Raw genomic sequence first — 24,248 nt, forward strand, 5'->3', positions numbered from 1 at the left:
GAGGACAAATGCCCACTTCTACAACCCTCGCACATTGTGACATTAAGTATTGGAACATGCATTTACAAAGGCGCTTCCATTCACAATCATCCATACACTTATGAAGACTCCTCCCATGAATATCAGCCAATACAATTAATCATGTCTGCTGTACACGTGCCTTGTTGCTAAGATTTCATTTCAAATTGTCTCTTGTTTTCTATTTTAGAGTTCAAGACTGCCAGCTCCTGAAACTGCCCTCATTCAACCCATCACACTCTTCATCCATTCCTAATGCATTTACACTCTTCGCAAAGATACTTTCCGCCCATACAGCCCACACCCTTGATACCATATTCACACTAGACTTTGGTTCAGAGATGTTCTAAGTTAACATTAAAGTTCATCTCACATCCCATCACAGCATAGCTGATCTAATTTTGCAGGATGAAGAACTCTCTTTCTTTATTATGCAAACAGCCAATTACACAAGGACATTCTAGGACAGCAGCCGTTTTGAGCCCTCCCCCATTTACTCTTCATATCACTATTGACAATATTTAGCACTCATTTTTAGTTTATTTTGCAGCGTCCCGCTAAACTGTCAGGAGAGGTGGTGGTTTGGTGGTGATTGACAGGGTGCGCGCGCGTGACGTGTCTGAGGAGAGACACGGTGGGGAGGGGTGAGAAGGGTGCGCGACGATGCCTATTTGAGGATTGAAAGAGAGACGCGAGATTACCGGGAGATCATCACTCGTTTGCGGGCATCCGGAGACTCGCGAAACTTCCCGCCCTACTCATAATTCTCTCTTCATATAGCCGTAATTCTATTACATATCCATAAAACACTGTGATATAACCGCGCTCGGATCGGATCACTTTCTCACTGCAATCGAACCGCTCCAGGGTTCGTTTCAATCGAGCCGAGACCACCTCATTTAAGCGATCTCGGAGCGATTACTTTGGCGCGGAACAGAGCGCGATTGCCCTGTTCACATATGCCAATCGAACCGCGCTAACTGGGCAAACGAGATACGTTCCGAAACAAAAGTGTAGGTGTGAAAGCACCCTTAGAGATGCTTATAGCAGTTCTTTGCTACACAGGTTTCCCCCAGATCAACTCCCAGTCACTCTTACACAGGGTGTCTGCGGAGTATCAGAAGGTGTTGGGGGCTGATAAGTCAATATAGAGGAGTTTGAGGGCCTTTAAAGTATTAGATTCCTTTACAAGGTAATACATTTTTTGTTGTACAAGGTATCATCGTATGCTAAAGTTTGACTGTATTCAAGCCGTGAATATCAGGATACTAGGTAGTTACGTAATCAGTAAAATTCTACTAAGGTTTGACAGCTTGCTGCTTGTTTACTGCAACACTATCAGTCTGCAGCTCTATAGGTGACAACCTGTCGAATCGGCTAGATTTTAATATACATGTTTCTGTATTCGAATGTTTAGTTGGATTCATTTATTACATTTTAATATTTAGTAAATATTCCATAAGATAAATCTTGCCAGCATTTTTGGTTGAAAGTGGTGATAAGGTCTTTAAATGTGTGGAAAAAGTATTAAAGGTGTTGAATTACTTCTCTTATTCCTATATACTATGTTTCAGAATATGAGCAGCCATCACAGAAGTACAAAGGGCAGCAACAAATCCAGATCCTAGGAAGGTGGTCACCTGATGCCTTTAAGACATGCGTCCTAGCCACTGGCCCCCCAAAGAAGCCCAGATTGCTCTTGTCAGCCATAATCCCACATCCACTCAAGGGCGAGGGCGTGACCCAGCCACCTTACCTTCTTCTTTTTCTTCCTTCTAACCTGAGTAACACTCAGTTTCCTCCCCCAGCCACATAAGTAATTGGAGTTTCATCCAAGCCCCCCGTGACCCCGCCACCCTGGCCGTTTCCGCTGGAGTCTTCACAGCCCCCTCCCATTTCCCGACTCCTGCCGGACCCCGCCCCCCCTAAAGCTATGACTTCCACTGAAGTCTTACCCCTTGCTACGACCCCCGCAGGGGTAGTCTCACCGTCCCTTCCAGGCCTTAGCAATCTTTATTTATATATATATATATATCTATATACACTTGTACATAGATATATATTTATAATAGCGATGTCACTCCCCCGCTCCATCTCCTCACGGAGTGTTCCTCGAGCACCTAACTCATCCCGTCACCCTCTAACAGGAGTCTTCACTGCCCAAATCCCCTTTCCCAGACTCCTGCTAGAGTAGGCCAGCTTGCCCTGTTCCCCGGGCACCGACCCCCTCAGGGGTCAGTCACTGCCCCCCCCAGGCCACTGAAACTCATTATATATATATATATATATATATATATATATATATATATATATATATATATATATATATATATGGACTTTCGTTTATAGATATATATTTATATAGTGCACTGTCACTCCCCGCTCTATCTCCAGTCGGAGTGTTACACGAGCATCGACTCCAGCAGGAGTCTGGCCAAACTTGCCACTCACCCTCTAGCAGAAATCTCCACCACCCAAATCACACTTTCTGCTAGAGATGGCAAAATAAAATAAAATAAAAAATTGCTGCAACCAACTCCCGCAGCGCCCATTCTGACTCACAGAAGTCTCCTGATCACCCCCTCCAGGCCTTAGATTACCCCATTATATATATATATATTTATATTTATATACTCTCTTATATATACATATATATTTATATATAGCGCTGTCACTTCCCTGCTCTATCTCCGTTTGGAGTGTTCCTCGAGCTTATTTTTGACTCTTAATGAGCCTACCCCGCCCACCCCTAATGGCCCCCCTTCACTAGTCTCCCGCCAACCCCCTCCCCCGCTCTGGCTTCCACAGGAATCAGTTTCAAACTTTGCTCCAACTGGAGTCCCCTACTCTTTCTTCATTCCTTAATTACTATATCCAGCAGCCGGATATAGTTAAAACTTTCTAGCTTTTTGGGGGAAATTCTTTGAAATACTCGGCTGCTGTCCCGAGCTAGAGGCATTTTTTTGGGGAGCGATCGAGACCTACCTGATCTCGGTTCTCCTGATATGCTTCTAGACCAGGCGGGAGCGCTGGGCTCAAATATCTCCGAGCTCAGGGTTCTCTCCCGGGACAGCATGCCAAACCTGCTATAAGTGCCAAGCATATCCAAGTGGGAACTCTTGAAGTGAAGTTTCATAAACTAATTTCAAGAGGAGCACGTGATATGATTGTGCACCGCTGGCCACTCATCCGTAATCAGTAATAATCCAATCAGAATGATCCTAGCTTGATATAAATTTATCACTTTCTCCTCATTGCACTATCTTCGTTTTGGAAGAATCCCCCTTCCACCCCATCTCCTCCTTTTTCTCCCCTTCTAAAGGGGGAGCGATCGAGACCTACCTGATCTCGGTTCTCCTGATATGCTTCTAGACCGGGCGGGAGCCCTGGGCTCAAATATCTCCGAGCTCAGGGTTCTCTCCCAGGACAGCATGCCAAACCTGCTATAAGTGCCAAGCATATCTAAGTGGGAACTCTTGAATTCTGAGATTCTTGATAAGTTGTCAGATTATTTTAATACTTTGTCAGAAGCACAAACTCTTGATATGATCAAATTGTTGTGAGAATATACAATGCTGTTTAGTCATGCGCCGACTCAAACTAACTTGCTACAGCATGATATTCAAGTGACATGCAATCATCCTATTAAGCAACATGCTTAAAGAGTACATAATGTAAAACGTTCTGGGATGAAAGATAAGGTTGATTATTTGTTAAAAAATAATCTAGCAAAGTTTAGTCACAGTCCCTGGAGCTCTCTTTGCCTGCTTTTGCCAAAAGCTGACGGTACATTCCGTTTTTGCATGGATTATCGAAAGGTAAATTCCGTAACAGTGCCAGAAAGTTATCCATTGCCCAGAATGGAACAGTCTATTGACAATTAGGGTTCAGCGTAATTCGTCACGAAGTTAGATCTTCTCAAAGGATTTTGGCAAATACCATTATCGCCACGAGCTGCACAAATTTCAGCATTCGTTACACCGGATAACTTTCCAGCACCTCGTAAATATCATTGTAACAAGGTTCTTTGTGTGGGAAGAAGAAGACAGGGTCAGCGTTGAGGTAAGTAACAATCTTTTTATTTTTTTTGCTTTAAATCAAATGACAGCTCCCACTGTGTGGTCGTCGCTCAGCTCTCTCATCCCGACTGTTCCTCCCATTCTCCTTATGACGGGTGTCTCTCCGGCCCAACCACTAGAATAAACAGGTGTTGCTTATGCTGAGCATGCTCTCCCCCTTTATTGGGTGATCGATCATGCTTACTTCTCCACATACCCCCACCGCCCGCCTCAGGCCGAGGAGCTGTCCGGCCTGCAGCCCTCCCTCCCCTGCCCTGGAGAGGAAGTCGGCTACAGCCATCTGGGCCCCCAGTCTGTGGATTACCTTGAATTTAAAAGGCTGTAATGCTAGATACACGCGTTGGTATCCTTCATACGGTGGAGCCACTAGAGAGGAGCATGATCTGAACAGAGGACGAATTCCCTGCCCAGGAGGTAATAGCGAAGAGTAAGAATGGCCCACCTTATCGCCAAACATTCCTTCTCTATGGTGCTGTACATAGCCTCACTTTAACTAAGCTTGAGGCTAATGTAAAATCAGGAGCGTGCAATAGCAGCCCCCCACAAAGTATAGATTTCACCTTCGAGAAGGCCTGTTGGCATTGCTCCGACCATTGGACGGTATCCGGTCCCTCCTTTTTAGTGAGATCAGTCAAAGGGCTGACAAGGGCCAAATAATTAGGGACAAAACGCCTATAATATCCTGCCAGCCCTAAAAACTCTCGCCTCCTTTTTGGTCTTGAGTCTCGGACAGGTTGCAATGGCTGCAGTCTTATCAATTTGGGGCTGCACCTGCCCGTGACCTAAGTGGAAGCCCAGATACCTTACCTCCACATGCCCAATTGCACACTTCCGTGGGTTGGCTGTGAGCCCGGCCCGTCTCAGCGCTGACAATACCGCCCTCAGATGTTGCATATGCCGCTGCCAATCGTTACTGTAAATGATGATGTTGTCTAAATAAGCAGCGGCATATGCTGTGTGAGAGCCGAGTATTTTATCCATTAGGCGCTGAAACGTCACCGGCGCCCCGAACAGCCCGAAGGGAAGAGTCACAAATTGGTACAATCCAAAAGGCGTAGTGAAGGCTGTTTTTTCGCGGGATATTGAAGATAAGGGGATCTGCCAATAGCCCTTCGTTAAATCCAATGTCGAGTAATATCGAGCAGCACCTAACCGGTCGAGAAACTCGTCAATACGTGGCATTGGATAAGCGTCGAATTTCGACACAGCATTCACCTTGCGATAATCCACACAGAACCGGACCGAGCCGTCCGTTTTAGGTACCAAGACAATCGGGCTGGCCCAGTCGCTGTGGGATTCTTCTACTACTCCCATTTTCAACATATTACTCAATTCTTCCTGAATCACTTTTTTCTTGTGTTCAGGTAGGCGATACGGCCGGGTCCTAACGACCACGCTCGGTTCGGTCTTGATATGGTGCTGAATCAGGTTAGTACGACCGGGCAGGGGCGAAAACACGTCAGAGTACTCACATTATAGGTGCCGGATGACAAGGAGCTGGCTCGCTGAGAGATTATCGCCCCCGGTGACCAGAGCGCTCGGCCGTTCTCGGCCGGAACTCTCCGGCCCCAGGTCAGTAACAAGCGTAGCCAGAGCCACATCCTCTGGCTTCCTCCACTGCTTAAGCAGATTAACGTGATAAATCTGACGCGAGTCAGCCCTGTCCAAACGAACCACCTCGTAATCGAGATCACTGACTCGTCGTGTGACCACAAATGGCCCTTGCCACTTGGCGAGTAATTTAGAGCTGGAAGTGGGTAGCAGTACAACTACTTTATCTCCCTGTGAAAATTCACGGAGTTTAGTGCCCTTATCATATCGCCGGCGTTGGTCATCCTGAGCCTTAAGCAAATTCTCTGTAGAGAGTCGCCCCAGTGTGTGGAGTTTTGCTCTAAGGTCCAGGATATATTGAATTTCATTTTTACTTTTAGAAGGCTTGTCCTCCCAAGCCTCTCTAACGACATCCAAAACCCCTCTGGGCTGTCTGCCGTAGAGAAGCTCGAAGGGGGAAAACCCCACGGAGTCTTTGGGAACCTCACGCACAGCAAATAATAAAGGCTCCAACCACTTATCCCAATTTTTCGCGTCCTCGTGAACGAATTTAAGGATCATTGATTTAAGCGTGTGTAACCCCCATAGAAATGGGTTTACCAAACAGTGTAGTTACCTATGGGTTCCTGTAGAGGGCGCTCCCCAACTTCTAGAGAGAAAGCCAGTTTTCCTTTGCTTTTGTGGACACAGTCAGTGAATGTTCCCGAACATGCACGCGGGAGAGCTTTGAGTTTATATAAACCAGTGAATTTTGCTGTATTTTCGTTTATTTTAATTTAGAAGTTAATCTTTACTCATCACTTAAAACATCGACTGAACTACACTTTTGATGATTTTGATCTTTCTCCGGTGAGTGAGCAATCGTTAGCTAGTTACTTTTGTTAATCATTAACTGGAGCTAAGCAGAAGTTTTCGTTATTAAATGAATGCAATCTATTTAAAAAAAACAATCGGGGAGGGGAGGAATTTGATAATATAGTATTTTAATCATTCTTGGTATAAGAGTTATGAGACATTTTGATGTTGTTATGATTGTTTGCATTGATGCTATTGTGTTTGCATCTGTAAAGAGCTAAGTATGATTAGTTTAAGCTATGTGCAAATTGTACGCTGTGTGTAACTATACACTAATGTCTAAATATTCATATAAAAACAAAATAATATAATTGAATTGAGTGTATAATTGGGTATTTTTATCCAACCTTAATTTATAACAAAAAAAGGATATGTTAAAAAGAAAATGAAAGCTGGAACAACTATGTAATGCTCTTAACACTCATAATGTTGTGTTATATAATGCAATTCATTTTGAAACATGTTTGAGAAATAATTTAGTGCATACAAAGTATATTTGTGGATATTGGTTACACTACATTAAGAACTGAACATTTGTTTTTTCTACACTGTGTAGATTGTTTTTTTTTCTGTTGAGAATTAAGATGGAACAAAAGATGGCGAGCCCAGCTCAGTGAGTGTAACGATCATGAAAGTGGTGTGGCCAGCTGCGAGATCTGTTACAGTGTGAGCTGATCAGCTGAATTGTTCGTTAATCCAGCCGATAAGGAGATTAATCTATTTCATCGGTACCGGTAGGAATATTCCATCTATTCAACGCACCTACATCCAAGGAGCAGAAGCATTCACGTGAAGTTTTGGGACCTGACTGTTGGACTGTTTGGTTCGTATACCACATTGAGGAACTAATATTGAACTTTGACTCAATTACGTACAGGAGCATCCGTCTAAAAAAAGCACATCGACCAAACGAGTGTATTGTGTTATTTCATTTAATTTGGAAGCTTTTCATTTTTTTCTTTCAGCTCATTTATTTTATTTTATTTTCTTATTGGAGTACTTCATTGATGTTTAAATTGTTTATTGTGAGTTTTCTGCAATAAATCAGTTAATTGTTCAACTCCCTCATCCTTCATTGAGCTACTCCTGTGGAACCTAAATATATTGTGGTACTAATAGTGCTGGTCCAAATCTAAAAGTGCTACATGTGCGATTAAATCTTTCCACCAGCCCGTCTGTTTGTGGGTGATAAATGCTGGTGCGAATAGATTTAATGCCCAATAATCCGTAAAGCTCGCGCATCGTGCGTGACATGAACGCGGTGCCTTGATCAGTGAGAATCTCCTTGGGGATTCCCACTCGAGAGATTATCTAAAACAGCGCCTTCGCATCGCTCTTTGCCGAGATGTTACGGAGCGCGACTGCTTCCGGGTATTGGGTTGCATAATCCACCAGAACTAATGCAAACCGGTGCCCGCGTGCGGATCGCTCTAATGGCCCGATGAGATCCGGGCTCTGAGCATGCTCTCCCCCTTTATTGGGTGTTCCATCATGCTTACCTCTCCACAATCATACAAGCGATAGCGCATGGAGTCATCAGTGAATGAAGCTTGTCTTCCTCCTGTGTAGGGCTGGCTTTTATGCCTCTCTGGCTGATGAGCTCCAGCTGTGAGCGATCCGGTGCTGATGAGGTGCCAGCTGGGGTGAATTCGGGACCAGGGAGACGTGGCATCAGTATACTCGCTACATTCTCCCGCTCCTTAGTGTCATCCTGATCCTGGTTTTTCTGCGGAGAAAAGGTAGAGTGTTGAGAGAGGGGGTGAATGTTTAGACAGACCTGCCCATCCTGACCATAGTCTTGAGAGACCGTCAGCATTTCCGTGGGAGGCCCCTGCTAGATGCTGAACGTCAAAGTTAAAATCCTGGAGTGACAGGAATCACCTGGTGACCATCCATTGTAGTGGGGCGTGGTCGGTCACCAGGGTTAACTTCCTGCCTAGAAGATAAGCTGCGTCCCAAATCGCATACTTATGCACTATTCTACGCCATTTTGTAGTATAAACAGTGTAAGTAGTGTGTTCACACTGAAAACTCTAAAAATCATAAGTGCACTTTAATTACCCGGATGATGCACTCATTCAGCCGCTAAAATGAAGTGTGTAATGATGGACACTTCACGCACTCAACGACCGCAGGTTTGCATACGTAGCGGAAGGGGCGGAGCTATCGGACGCACATGTTGGATAACTTTATTTATTTTGGATGGTGAAAGCAAATTTCTCCAACGAGAGTGATTATAGCGCCTCCCGATGGTGAATGCGGCAATACTCATGGCAGGTATTATTTGATAATTCTGTTGTTTATTTCACTGATTTGGCAACCGTCAAACGTCATTAGGGAAACGGTTTGAATTTCCGCTTAGTAAAAAAAACATTAGTGTGCCATTTGGGACACCACCTTATACATATACTATCCTGTTGAGTGTGTAAGTGCATAAGTACATAGTGCATGAGTGCATAGTGTATAGTGTGCCATTTGGGACGCAGCAATAGTATCTGAGCTCCAGGATTGCCCACTTGATCACCAGGGCCTCCTTCTCCACCGTTGCATACCGGGTCTCTGCAGGGGTAAGCTTGTAGCTCACGTACATGATGGGGTGTTCTTCATCGCCGTGAACCTGGGAGAGGACCGCGCCCAGACCCCAGTCGGAAGCATCCGTTTGTAGGATGAAGGGGCAGCCAAAGTCAGGTGCGTGCAGTACCGGTAAGGATGTGAGGGCCGTCATCAGGGCTTGGAACGGGTCTTCTGCTTCCTTGTCCCACTTTATCCTCTCTGGCTGCCCCTTTCTGGTCAGGTCTGTCAGTGGGCTGGCTATGGATGAGAAGTTAGGTATAAAACATCTATAGTAGCCCGCTAACCCCAGAAATGCACGTACCTGGGTCTTGGTGGTTGGTTGTGGAGTTTCTTGTAGTGCTCTGACCTTGTTCTGTTGTGGCTGTATAAGACCTCTTCTAATGTGTAACCCGAGGTATTTGGCTTTGGCTAGCCCCAGGTGGCATTTCTTGGGATTAGCTGTGAGCCCAGCCCATCGAAGATCTAAGAGCACCCTCCATAACCGGGATAGGTGTTCCTCCCATGACTCGAAGTGGATGATGAGATCTTCCAAATATACTGCTGCATATGGCTGGTGGGGCCTCAGCAGGATGTTCATCATTCGTTGGAATGTGACTGGGGCCCCGTGGAGCCCGAAGGGAAGAACCCAGTATTGCCTGTGCCCACCGGGTGTGGAGAAGGCAGTTTTCTTCTTAGCCTGTTCACTGAGCGGTAATTGCCAGTAGCCTTTGGTGAGGTCCATGGTGGAGATGAATCAAGCTCCACCCAGCCTATCCAGCAGCTCGTCCACCTGAGGCATGGGGTATTCAACGAACTTGGAGATCTCATTGAGTTTCCTGAAGTCGCTGCAGAAACAGATGGTGCCATCAGGTTTGATGACCATCACTACTGGGCTGGACCACGGGCTACGGGATGGCTCGATGATCCCTAACTGTCTCATCTTTTGGATTTCCTTGTTGATAGTCAGCCGGCGAGCCATTGGTACTCGATAAGGCCTCTGCTGGACGATGGTGCCAGGTGGAGTGATAATATATGCTGGTTGATGGTGGTTCGGCCCGGTTTCTCCAAGAACGCATCCTTGAACTGACCAACCAAGGCTTGCAGCTCCGCCTTCTGGTTAGGTGAGAGTTGCTCACCTATGTGGAGTACGAGGAAACTTTCTTCGGTGAAGGCCACTAGGTGGCCTGGAGCTGCAACCCACTTCTTCATAAGGTTGATGTGATATAGCTGTTCTTCCCGTCTTCGTCCCGGCTGACGGACTCGATAGTTTACTGGCCCTACCCTTTCCACCACCGTATACGGTCCCTTCCAGGATGCGAGGAACTTCGAGGTTGTGGTGGGTATTAGGATCATCACCTTGTCTCCTGGGTGGAACTTCCTGAGTTGGGAGGGCCGGTTATATAATCTCTGTTGGGCGCACTGGGCTTCGGTCAGGTGTTGCTTGACGATGGACATGACTTTCTCGAAGCGTTCTCTCATGTCCCGTACATGTTTAATCACCGACCGCTGGGGGGCTGGCTCCTGCTCCCAGGCCTGATGAGCCACGTCCAACAGCCCATGGGGTTGGCGGCCAAACAGAAGTTCAAAGGGCGTGAAGCCTGTGGAGGCCTGGGGGACTTCTCTGATTCCAAATAACACGTACTTGATCATGAGGCCCCAGTCGCGCCCATCCTCTGCCACCACCCGGCGTAGCATCTGCTTCAGCGTCTTGTTAAACCTCTCTACAAGGCCGTCAGTCTGTGGATGGTATACTTATGTTTTTATCTGATTTACCTTGAGGAGGTGGCAAAGGTCTTCTAGAACCGTCTCCCTCTTGGTCCTTGGGACGACCAGTAATGTCTTCTTTTCCCCCCGCCTCTCTACGACACAGTACAGCAGACCATTTTGAACTATAAAATGTAGGAGAGGGTGTGGGCTGGGAAACCGTTTATTACCATCAATGATTCTCACTTGTGGCCAGCAGTGTTTGAGCGTTTCGTCTTCCTGTTGCGCTCTCCCAAAGTCACCTCCTGCGGTTATCTGTTGAAACAGATCAAAATCTAAATTAGCAGATGTTGATGACTCAGCCCTTTTATCGCTCTCGGTGGCCATCAATGCTGGTTTGCGGTCCCATTAGCCCGTGTCTTGCTCTTCTTTTTAGGACGAGCCGATTGAGCATGATGGTAGGCGAGGAGGTCGTCGAACCCTGGCCAGTCTCTGCCCAGAAGGAGCCACTCCGACTTCTATGGACCAGCTACCTGGTTTAGCTGCAATAGCTAATACCCTCTGTGCAGGTACATAACGTGTATCTCTGTGCACGCACATGATTGGGATCTGTGCTTTGCTTTCGCAGGGGTGTTTTAAAATTTTGGGGTGAACCAGAGTGATGTTGCTTCCTGTGTCCAACGTGCCTGTTTGTGTTTTCCCTTCTAGAAAGATATTTCGGGTGGGAGCTTCGAGAGGGATGTTGCGGTGGACTACGCAACCCGGGCTGGAGTTGAGTGTGACGTCGGCTCTGTGATCATCGGCTCGTCCATCGGGCTGGGGAACGTTGGTCTGCTGCCTGGCCGCGCTGTGCCCTCCACCGGTCGCCATCAGGGGCGGACTGGACCAAAATTCAGCCCTGGCACTGTAGCCACACCAGCCCACATGACCACACCGACACAGCCCCACCGACAGACATGCACATTTACTACTTATATTGGTGTACAGATAGTGAAATAATATAAGCAGTACCATATATATAATAGATATTTAAACATTTAATGTATGTGACTGGAAGAAAAACAACCCGTTTATAACAAATTCATAAATACAGTAAAACTAAATTAAAATAATTTAAAGTCTGTGTGCTGTCTGTTTACCATTTGTCTGCTATTTATGATAGGAGTAACCTGTAAATGTGTATCACACACACACACACACCTTTACACACAAATGGACATGTAGCACTACATTCAGCATACTTTTATTCACAAATAACTATACTTGTCATTCTCTGAAGTGTTGTTCTTTATTGCCACGGTCCATAGACTATGTTGGCTTCTCATTGTCTGATTTTACATCTTCTCATCCATTTTAACTCTGTAACTCTGCAATTTTAATATGCCTGTATGGCTGTCTGAGATTATACTTGTTCCTCACTCTTGCCTGAGTCTTATTGTGTCCATGCTTTTTGCTGGTCTCTGCAGTCACTGTGTTATCATTATTTGAATCACTGCTTTTGCTAGGCTTGACTCATTCTAGTTTTTAATAAATATGTGCTTATGAACAATTACAGGTGACCTAAAGAATAATATTAACAATTATGGCCTATTCTACAGTTAAGTTCAAATGTAACTATTTAGACTTAACTACATTTTTTGTCATGTGTTCACCTCTACTGTAGAGTTAACTACTAACCCAAAGTACAGTGTGTAATGTTTTTTTTTTCTACCTCTACCACACTCCTCCCTGTCTCTGCTAGGCCCACCTTAGCATCATTTCTCACAGCACTGGTATTGGCAACACCCTAGTTAATAAACACAGTATAGGATGTAAAGATTGCAGCAAAATGTTTTCTTACTGACTGCTCTGAACATTTGAATAACAGGGTTTCTGCAGGTTTAGTCAAATCAAATTTAAAACATTTCAAGACCCTTTTAAGACCATTATGAATAAAATTTTAGACTTATACAGGGCTAAACACAAAGGATTTTTTTCTAATGGTCTGGTAACTTTAGTAAAAAGTTTTTGTATTAATTGAAGAACATGTAAAGGGATGTGTTGCTTTATTTTTTCTTCCATGATTAGGGAATTTAATTTGGAGAATTTGCTGAAAATAATGTAACAGCTGTTTCAAAGTGAATCTTTTTGCAATAAAAAAACTGATTTGGCCAGATTGGGTAGCTTTACTTGGATAGAGGGCAATAAGAACAGTTTAAAATGATTTAAGACCTACAACACAATATTTCAGTGAACTTAAGACTATTTAAGGCCTAATATTTTGTTTTTTGTTTTAATTTAAGACTTTTTAAGACCCTGCGGAAACCCTGTATACAAATTAATACAATTAAGTTATAACAGTAGCACCGAAATGAATAGAATATAAAGCAAAAATGAAAAAAGCAGCAATATTTGTGTGTACCAGTAGATTTGTACATTTTTTATCCTTCATGATATATAGTTATTTGTGAAATCATGCTGAAGTGTTGCTAGTGCTGCACCTCCATTTGTGTGTAAAGGTGTGTGTGATACACATTCACAGGCTCCTATCATAAGGGTTAATTTATTTTTAAATAGAGCCACAGTGTTAAAATGGCTCACATGAGCTTCTATTTTGAAGTGTTTCTGGCAATCAGTGATCTCATACCACTTGTTGATTGTACATGGAAGTGTTTTAGTATCTTTATTTGTATTATTTTTTTTTCTGATTCACTTAATTTGTTTATTTTAATTTGTTGTAGACCACACCAACCCACAAGGATACCCAAAGTGATTGCTAGCACTTGCATACTCAGTACTTGTTGGAAACTTTGTGGAAAGAATTAAGAGTCAAAATAATTCTGGATAGATTGAATCTCATTTTCCCTGACAATGAGATGATTATGTACTGTAACCTATGCATGTATTTAATGTATTAGTTTAATAACTAGCTATGTATTCAGAGTTCACAACAAATGCATACAGTACTGTGGCTATAGCTTTAGGTTCTTTTGCATGTTAGAATATATTCCAAGTAGCATACAGCAGTCTGTATACCAGAAATCACGTTAACTGCTGATAATGACATATTAAAATGTGCGGGAGTTCTACGTTAAGCTGACAAATGTTAAACACAAGGTAGTTCACTGTGTTTAATGCACTGTCACAAACTGCCAGAAGTAGCATGAATGGCGAGACATTTACTTGGTATGTTTTAGTATAATGACTTAGAAGTACATTTTCTGTTTTCTTACCTCCTCTACCGCACTACTGTCCTTCGACGCAGCAGCCGAATGTTCGAGAATATTTTAGTAACTTTATGCATTTGGCAGCGTCTGATTTTAGAGCCCTTTTGCGCTCTTTCTCTGAGGTTTTCGGCACCGCCTTTTCTTTTTTACGGTACATCTCTGACAATTCGCTTGTGTGGCACTTTTTGTTTGTTTTACATTCTTGCTAGATTTTGATTACGTCCGCGTCACCTCAGATTGGGTCGGCCCCTCTCAAAACCAGCCGGCCGTCGCCGATTGGACCAAAATGCACAACATTTATTATTATTATTATTATTATCATCATCATAATATAACATCTTGTAAGAGATAAAAGCTTGTAAAAGCATGTAAAAACAATACATATTAAAAAAAAAAAAAAAACCTGACCGGCCCACATTTAAAAAATGGTCCGGCCCTTCTGGCATTTGCCAGAATTGCCAGATGGCCAGTCCACCCCTGGTCGCCATGGTGCGTTCACCCTCCGGGGTGGCAGAGCCGCTCTCTCCCCCGTATCTCTGGCAACGTAAGCTTCAGCCAGCTCCCCCACCTCCACCAGGGTGGCCAATGATTCAGGATTTCTCATGCGGGTAAGAGTGCGTAAACGTCGGGGCAAAGCCCGCAACATCTTCTCTATCACCACTTTCTCAGCGACCTGGATCGCCAAGGGATCTCCTCCCAACAGCCGTAGTCTCCCCAGACGAGAAAGTTGAGCTGCTTGGGTACGTACCGGCTGTTTCTCATCACAAGACCATTGTGAGAATTGCTGCACTTCGCTGATGGGAAAGAACCCCATTCTGGCTAGTATAACGCTTTGTAGTCTTCATTTTTAGGTGTCTCAAATGCGAAATAAGCTCGTTGAACTTCTCCAGTGAGGAATGGAGCCAACATCCTCGCCCAGCTTTCCTTCGGCCAGCATTCTCTCTCGGCAATCACTTCGAATGTGTGTAAGTATGCGTCAGTATCATCCAGGTCGGAGTTTTTTGATGTGGCTATGCGCACTCACTTCAGGAATCGGGTGTATCTGGCCACCTGGCGGAGCTGTTGTTTCAGTCTGTCCTGTCTGGCTGTAAGCTGCTCAGTGATGGTTTGCAGTTTTCTGGAGATCTCTGCTAGGTGGAGTACTACCTCTTCCAGTGACATGGCTACGGGATGTTGACAGCCGAGTAAGAGGGAGCGTGAGTGGGAGAGAGAGAGAGCGGATGCCTGTCTGTAACACAAAGAAAAATTCAGCGGTTATTTCTTCTTACTGGTAAGTGTTTCTTCTGAATTTTTTCCTCTGCAATGCCCGCATTCTCCACCAGTTGTAGCGAGGCAGAGGGAAAACACATACACAGTAGCGTTGGTTACAAACAAGTCCCCGGAGGGTGCTTTTTTTACAAAGTGTAAAGGGGTGAAAATATGGTGCTCTTCTTAGTAGTGGTGCTCTGGTGCTCCGGGGAGAAGGTGAAGGATAGTGAGAGTTCGAGTGCTGGGACGTCACAAGCTGGAGTCTGCTGTGGGAGAGACAGAGAGACACAAGCGTTAGCGCAGGGAGTCATCAGTGAATGAAACTTGTCTTCCTCCTGTGTAGGGCTGGCTTTTATGCCTCTCTGGCTGATGAGCTCCAGGTGTGAGTGATCCAGTGCTGATGAGGTGCCAGCTGGGGTGAATCCGGGACCAGGGACACGTGGCATCAGTATACTCGCTACAATATATTTAGTTTAGTTTGGTGAAAACAGTTACTGAGTTTTGTTATATTTATTTCTTTAATTTAAGCACATTCAACTACTTCCTCTCCCCCCAGGTAATTCATCATTTAATCATAGTAAATATTTTTCTTTCACTGTATAATATATTTTTACTGGTTTCACTGGAAGTATGGGCAACAAATAATTGCAGTGATATTTGATTTTAGTTCATTTCTTTCTCCGTCCACTTGTCACACACATTAAACTATTGTATGTTATATCATCTACTGCAAGTTATATCATCAAGTTATATCATCTACTGTATTAACATCTAAAAGGACGTAACACAAAAATATAGCAGGTTTACAACACAACACCATATCTGTGGGGAAAGTCTGCAACACTGCATGTATAAAAGCAAGACAGGGACACAGAGAGGCAGAGGTTTATGGAGAGACATTTGTTTGTCTGTTAGGCTCTCGTTTTTATTGTCTAACAATAAATCCATCTTTTGAAATCAAGACCCACTGACTCAATTGCTGATTGAAAGACAAGGAACAGAACATGAAAGTATTCGCTCTCATCGCATGTCTCAGCTCACCTGCCATCTGCTCCTCTGGAGTCATCCGCAGCTAAAATCGATGAGCGTCATTCACATTCCAGGCAAGCTCAACCGTGCAGCCGATGCGTTCTCACGGCAGCCTTTACGTCCCAGAGAATGGAGACTCCACCTCGAGTCTGTTCAGCTGATATGGGTGCGATTCGGGGAAGCCCAGATGGATCTGTTTGCTTCCCCCGAGAACGCTCATTGCCAGTTGTTCTTTTCCCTGACCGAGGGCTATCTCAGCATGGATGCACTGGCCCACAGCCTGCCTCGGGGCATGCGCAAATATGCGTTTCGCCCAGTGAGCATGCTAACGCAGTTACTGTGCATGGTCAGGGAGGATGAGGAACAGCTTTTGCCGGTTGCGCCCCTCTGGCCCAACCGGACCTGGATGTCAGAGCTCTCCCTCCTTGCGACGGCCCTCCCCTGGCAGATCCCTTTGTGAGAGGACCTACTCTCTCAGGGATAGGGCACCATCTGGCACCATCTCGCCCCGATCTTTGGAAGCTCCACGTGTGGTCCTTAGACGCGAGGAAGACTTAGGTAACCTACCGATTGCAGTGGTTAATACCGTCACTTGGGCTAGAGCCCCCTCCTCGAGCCTGACTATGCCCTGAAGTGGAGTCTATTCACTATTTTACTTCAAGAGAAGCTGGAGAGCAGGCTGTCACCCTCCACACTCAAGGTTACGTGGCTGCCATCTCCGCTCTCATGACGCGGTGTCTGGCAGCGTCGAGGGAAGGCATAACCTCATCATCCGGTTCCTCAGAGGCACTATGTGAATTAATCCACCCCGCCTCCCTCTCATGCCCTCTTGGTATCTCGCCCTTGTTCTCACGAGCCTGAGTACAGATCCCTTTGAACCACTTGACTCAGTATCGTTAGATTTCTTTCCCTAAAGATAGCTCTGCTGGTTGCGTTGATATCGATTAAGAGCGTCGGGGACCTAGAGGCATTTTTCGGTCAGTGACTCGTGCCTGTAATTCAGGCCGGCTTACACTTTCGTTTTCCTGAGACCTTGCCCGGGATATGTGCCCAAGGTTCCTACCACACCGTTTAAAGACCAGGTAGTGAGCCTGCAAGCGCTGCCCCCGGAGGAGGCAGACCCAGCCCCTTCTTTACTTGTCCAGTTCGTGCTTTGCGAATTTAGCTGGACCACACTCAGAGCTTAGATCTTCTGAGCAGCTCTTCGTCTGCTATGACGGTCGGCAGCAGGGAAGAGCCGTATCGAAACAGAGGTTGGCCCACTGGTTAGTGGATGCCATCTCCCTTGTTTATCAGAGCCAGGGTGAGCCGTGTCCCCCAGGGGTGCGTCCGCACTCCACTCGGAGCATCGCATCCTCTTGGGCACGTGCATGCGGCGCTTCTCTAACACAGGGGTTCCCAAACTTTTCAGGCCGCGACCCCCAAAATGACAATGCCAGTGACTCGTGACCCCCAATATCCTCTGAGGTGGTTATAAATACAGAAACTTTGCATGCAATGGCACACACACACCAATGGACCCAAGTGTATTCTTCTTTTAATTTTTTTTTATGTATGAGAGCTGTGAATGGGCCACAAAGTTTAACCAGGTGTTATGAAATCTGCTGCATCTGACGCTATTGCTGTGTCTTTAATACAATGCAATCACCCCAGGGTTTGCAATCCAATAGAAATAGTAACTATAAGCTACTATAGTAACTATATATGGTATAAACGACTATTTTTTTCTCTTCAGAAGGTTATGGATAAAATATGGTAATTCTTATGGTTTAATAAAAATAAATAGATTTTTGGAAACCACCAGGCGACCCCCCTGAATTGTCCCGCGACCCCCACTTTGAGAACCATTGCTCTAACAGACATCTGTAGAGCTGCGGGCTGGGCGACACCTAAGACATTTGCAAGGTTGTACAATCTGCGAGTTGAGCCGTTTTCCTCAAGGGTATAGGTAACCCTTGGTGATTGAGGAAACAACTCAGTTAAGGTGTTGAAACACGCTTGCTGCGCTATTGTCTTTAACACGGAGATACGTGTGCCTTTTCATCTTTCAGTAAAGTTCCCCGCTTAGGTGAGCCCTGCAGATTCCTCAGAGGCCCCCAGCACTGACTCAGCAGAGGAGTCATTTGCTGGCCCATTATATTGTAGGTCTGCCCGCTGGTCAGCCCATAAGGAGGGAAACGAAAATATTATATAGCTTCACCATAATGATTGTTCCTTAGCTGTAAGTGTCAGTCTCTTAAACTTAAAAGGATAGCGTTGCCTTGCTTTCCCTGTGCTTATATGCAGAGTTGATTGCAATAAGCCACAGGTGCGCAAGCTTACGCTGCCAACTTATTTGGCATTTCATTGGCCCGTTATATACTCTTTCAGATGACTGGCTTTCTGAAATGAAATCCACTTATAGCCTTTCCGTTCCCCTCCTCGGGGAATGAGGGTTAGTTTAGTAACCAGAGATTTTTCCAGGCCAAAATCACAGTGATAAAAACTGCCTAAACCAATAAAACTCATCATCTTTTTGTTTTAAACAACAATTGCATGGATTTTAAACATGTTTTAACAGTTTTCAAGTGAAAAAAAAAGATATTTTGAGGAAGACAGAAAAATGGTTAGATTTGAGCTCTGCAGCTGTATTCTTGCTTCTCACGCTGTAATATAAGTTTTCCAGGCCAAAATCTCAAAGTGATTTTAAAAACTGCCTCAACCAATGAAACTCATCATGCTTTTTGTTTTAAACAACAACTGCATGCATTTTTAACATGTTTTAACAATTTTCAAGTGAAAAGAAAGCAATTTTGTGGAAGACAGAAAAATGGTTAGTTCCCCTGCAGGGAACTCTATGCTGTCAATCCCTCTCTTATAACCTCCTAAAGCACAGGTGAAATCAATCCAATTTAATTGGCGGGACCGGGACCGTGTGTGTGTGTGTGTGTGTGTGTGTGTGTGTGTGTGTGTGTGTGTGTGTGTGTGTGTGTGTGACGTCAGACGAGGAGGTATAAAAGCACCACGGAAGCAAACAACTTCAGCTTTTTCTCTCTTCACTCAGACACATGAGTCTTTTTCCTCCTACTTACAAGCACACACACGCTCTCTTTTTGCATCAATATTAAAAATAATAGGCTATTTAAGAAATATAATTTAAATCCTGCGGTGTCCTTGTGTAACCATAGATTAGGACATGCACGATTTATGTGTGTGCGCAGTGCCTTTGACCAGGAGCAAATACAATTAGTCCTCGAGAGTGCTGTGAAAGTGTTTCCCAGGGCCGGATTAACCAATGGGCCTTATGGGCACAGGCCCAGGGGCCCGTGCGCACTAGGGGCTCCTGCGAGGGGGGAGAAAAAAAGACAATTTCGGAGTGTCTTTTTAGGCTAATTGCAAATAGCGCATCTAGTTGGACTAAGCTATTCAGGGTTTACGCCTATCGATGCCTGATTGATAGAGACAAGATGAGTAAAGAGCAGTGAAATAATACAGCCGCAGTGGCGCACCTTGTAAGGCACACGGCATCAACTTTTGACGCGATTATACATAACATCGGTTCGAATCCACCATCAGTTGAACTTGTGCTACTTTTTTTTCTCCCCATTACATATCAGATTGGAAATATATTTATTTTTAACAGGAAAGAAACATTTTTTAAAAATAATGCAAATGTGATATAAAGTCACAAGTGTCATGGCAATAATATGCTTTATAAGTTTGTAAAAGCAATACACTAAAATACCCTTTAAAAAAAAAAAAAAATATATATATATATATATATATATATATATATATATATATGTATATGTATATATATATATATATATATATATATATATATATATATATATATATATATATATGTAGTTTTATTAGTATTTTTATTTAATGCTTTGAAAAATTATTTAAATCTTTGCAGACTATAAATACATATGTACTATATATCATTTATTTAAATATGTGGGCAACAAATTATAGGTTCATTTTATTTAAAAATTATTATATTATTCTTATTTTTTAAATTCAACTATTGGGGTGCGGCCAGGTAGGGGGCCCTACAACATAATGTGCCCAGGGGCCCCTGAGTTCTTAATCCGGGCCTGGTGTTTCCCAAGGCTCATTCCCGCTCGCGCTGCGGCCGAGCGGTGCATGATTTTGTAGGGAATCAGCTCGATCTGAAGGTTAAGAAGGAGACAAAACTCGAGGGTTTTCTTCTCCTCTTTGTCCTCCAGATCGGCATCCTTTCAGCGCGAGCCGGACACCTGCTACGGTTGCCTTTTCTCTCGCACTGTGGGATTGTGGCTCCGCCTCTGCTTCCGAGGGAGTTGAGAGTATGGAAGGCCGTTGGGGCCAAAATGGTTGTTCCCTCCATTATGCCCCAAATATGAAGAACTGGCTGAGATTAAGCATGTGTTGCTTGAATTAATCCCCTATAAAATATTATTATATAACATACATTATCATATAGAACATAATTATAATAATTATTATTATTATAAATATAAGGGGTCTAATTTTTAATGAGTACCTGCACAGGGAAGTATTTACCAGAAGCAGGTCTCACATTGCTTGTATGATTAGCCATTTATTCAGCTATGGCTTGCTTAGATTACAAGGAAGTTATCATCAGCAAAGACTCTGCTTTGCCATCAAAGCCTATTAAAATAATAACATCAGCTCTGATTGGTAAAGTGTATGTGGTAATAGGTCAACTGGCCAGTTGTTTACATACTATGTAATTATACAATCATACCAAAAAGACTGTCCGAAGGACGCCTATGGGATGGGTGAGGCCTGTTATCGTTCAAAAGGAACTTCTTCAGGCTCTGTCTCTCTGTGCCATAAAAATGGATGTTCACAGGGACATTTGTGGGCAAATCAGTCCGATATCAAGAAAGAGAACAAATGTCTCTTCCTTGACGCCCCCATTTTGCCCGTTGGTTCATTAGAGAATCTGTTGAGCGGGCAGAGGGGGGTGGGGCTCCTACGGGAGCTTCCTTCCCTAAGAAACCGTTCTTCTGGGGCGGTTAGGCGGGACCAACCCCAGCCGCAAGCCAGTTTATCTGCTCAGCATTGTGTGAGGCAAGAGAGTGCATCGCATCCATTCAGCCGCCAAAAACAGTTGGGGTGGGAAGCAGCGCTCTCGGGAGACAAAGTCCGTCATGTACTATGGCCAATGATCTGGTCGGCCCATAAAACACTTAGCAGACTGTCATGTCTTTCTGCCTCAATGACTGACGGTGCTGTGAGCTGTCTGTCACGCTCTGAAAGTAAGATGTTTCTTTTCCAGACAGAGCGCCTGTGTGACATAATTTGCAGCCCATTGGTTCTTTTCTTTATTGACATTGGGCTGACCCAATCACAATCTTCCATGTTGGGTTCTGTGTAACGTAGGTGTGCATTCGTCAAAATAGCCAAGAGTCACGCCTGTTTCTCATGCATGGGTTCGCGCCGCGGGAGAGCAGGCTATTGCGTCTTCACTCTGCAGCGGGGCACATATCAATATATTCCTGTCTATTCTATCTAGTTACCTATCTGTCCTTACACATATGTAATGTTTGTGTTTAACTCTAAGCCAATGATGTTATACAAGCAGGACATTCCATGTTACTATTGGCTAGAATGAGTGTCAGTCAAGTTCCTCAAGTAAATGATAGAGAGAATAGGAAACAAGGGAAAGCTTGCGATGCTGTAAGAGAGCACTATGGTATGAGTTAAGTTGATATTAAAAAAACATATATTGTTAAAGCCAGCCTGTGAGTGGTCTAATATTCAACTTACACAACAACATATACTTTTTTAAAACTTTTAATCTGCACCAAGGCCGCGGCAACTTCCTCCTATAATGCTGTTTCCTTAACCTGCAAGTCTTTATTTTACAAATGATAAAGAATGTCCGCTTCTAAATCTCCGAGGGGTGTCAGTCATGCCTTTTAAGATGTGCTCGGTCAGAAGACAAGCGCATGAGATATCATAACATTGTGTTTTTGATCATCAGCATTATGTAGGCTTAATGTGACAATAATATTTATACAAGACAAACTAGTGTGCAACTTCAGCAACTTTATTTACATTTATTTTAGTAGTTCTGCCCAAACAAATATTTGTTGCATTTTTTTATTGTTTAAGTTCATTTGATTGACAATGTAAATCTTTTAGCTACATTTGATGTTTCATTGTTGAGTTAAAAAAATTTTAGGGTCTCTGACACATTGCTTTCATTTTTTATCTTTATTTTATTAATCCACATTAACTGTGTGCGTCAGCAGGCAGTTTTTGTCATGTTAATTATTTATTAGGCTCCCTCAAAACCCACATTTCCAGTGTGGATTATAATTTTATTTTAATAACAAAAAAAAAGATTAGTTTTTTTTAATTTGTCAACTCTCGTTATTTCCTATATATATGGCTTTTGTGCTTTTATAGAATTGGAGTTGGTAAACCTATCCAAGGGCATGCACAGATTTTCAATACTTTTTTATTTTTATTATAATTTTCCATATCTGCAATGCCTGTATTTTGGCATTTTTTTGCAGTCCACTTAGAATCCAATATGGAAATAAATGTTTTCTTTATTAGCATTGATTGTTTTGAAATTCAAATGGCATTAACATGCCTGTGTTTTAATTTCTGTAATAAAAATGGCTGTCAAGCCAGGATCTTGATGGTTTATTGTGGGTATGTTTTTTACATGAAGAAATCTGTGTTAAAGTTAAACAAAAATTCTAAGAATGAATTATATTTTGAATTTAAATAGTATTTGTCTTGCGTTTACATTAATTTTACACTCAAATAGACAAAATTACAAGTTTCAGTCATTTAAATGCGATTAATCGGGATTCATTTTTTTTTTTATTAGAACTGCGATTATTTATTTAATTTTTTTAATCGATTGACAGCACTAATATATATATATATATATATATATATATATATATATATATATATATATATATATATATATATATATATATATTAAGATGACTAAATTGCTCTGATCAAACGCTGATGTTCAATACAATGACTATCAGCACCATAGTGGAACAAATACAGTCTGAGGGCTGGTTTTTCACATATCCATCCTTTAAAGTCACAGAAAGTTCCTGAGTTTCGCCTTCAGGGGCAAGGCGTACAGGGTTCTTTCATTTGGTCTGGCATTCTCACCCCACACATTCACCAAAGTAGTTAACGTACCATTGTTTTCACTTTATCTACAAAGGACTTGTATTCTCTAATTTCTCGACGGCTGGCTAATTTAATTCCAGTTTAGGGAGTTAGCAATTCCACAAAGAGATGTTGTTCTTGCCTACATAGAGAAGTTGGGGTTGTGGCGAATCCTACAGAAAAGTGTTATTGTGTCAGTTCATGTTGAGACAGAAGTTGGCAAATACTTTTCAGGTGTATTATGGAACTCCACAACGTTGTTCGTGTGTCTGTTCCCCTACTCAAATAGAGTTAATCCAGATCGCCGTAAAGAGTGTCAGGCTGGGCCTAGCTATCACTGTCAAACTGTTTTAGAGGCTGGTTAGCAGCAGCCATCAACATGGTTGGGTCTGCTAACATGACATTGTTACAGCGGTGGCTCAAATCCAGGGATTTCGCATAATCAAAGCCTTGTGACATTATCTAGAAGCTTTACTGATAAAGTGACAGCCCTGATTTCTGTCCCAAAGCCCAACATTGGGAGTAATCTCTCAGCGCATGGCACTGACCTCAGAAGCCACTTGCGAGGGTTGGGAAGCGAGCCTGAGGTGCCTTCCCACATTGGGGCAAAGGAGGGACCATCTTCTCCACATGCATATCGATTGCTGCGAGAGGTTATCAGTGTTTCATGCTCTGAAACACTTGTTTCCCTCAAGTAAGAGGTCACCATGTGTTAGTGAAGACCGACAACACATCGGTGGTCTTTTGTCAACCATTAGGGGGTCTGAATCTGCGCCCTCTGTGCAGGTTGGCGGAGCAGATCCTTCTGTGTGCTCAGGTGAAGCTGCACTCACTGAAGGTAGCTTACATATCAGGCCCA

The 24,248-nt window shown here is 43.6% G+C and overlaps 2 protein-coding genes across 2 annotated transcripts in view; both read right to left on the reverse strand.

Moving 5' to 3' along the window:
- Nucleotides 1–24,248, reverse strand: part of LOC141378071 (uncharacterized) — a 502,199-nt gene that overhangs the window by 45,164 nt on the left and 432,787 nt on the right. The gene's annotated exons all lie outside the window — the stretch shown is intronic.
- LOC101883025 (uncharacterized) overlaps nt 13,444–24,248 on the reverse strand; it is a 44,756-nt gene continuing 33,951 nt past the window's right edge. The window contains exon 6 of the mRNA XM_073925460.1: nt 13,444–15,480. Within this exon, the coding sequence (XP_073781561.1) occupies nt 15,464–15,480 (17 nt within the window). The 3' untranslated portion in view covers nt 13,444–15,463. The remainder of the gene's footprint in view (nt 15,481–24,248) is intronic.

The sequence above is a fragment of the Danio rerio genome, chromosome 16 (genome assembly GCF_049306965.1).
Source record: "Danio rerio strain Tuebingen ecotype United States chromosome 16, GRCz12tu, whole genome shotgun sequence".
Classification (NCBI taxonomy): Eukaryota; Metazoa; Chordata; class Actinopteri; order Cypriniformes; family Danionidae; genus Danio; species Danio rerio.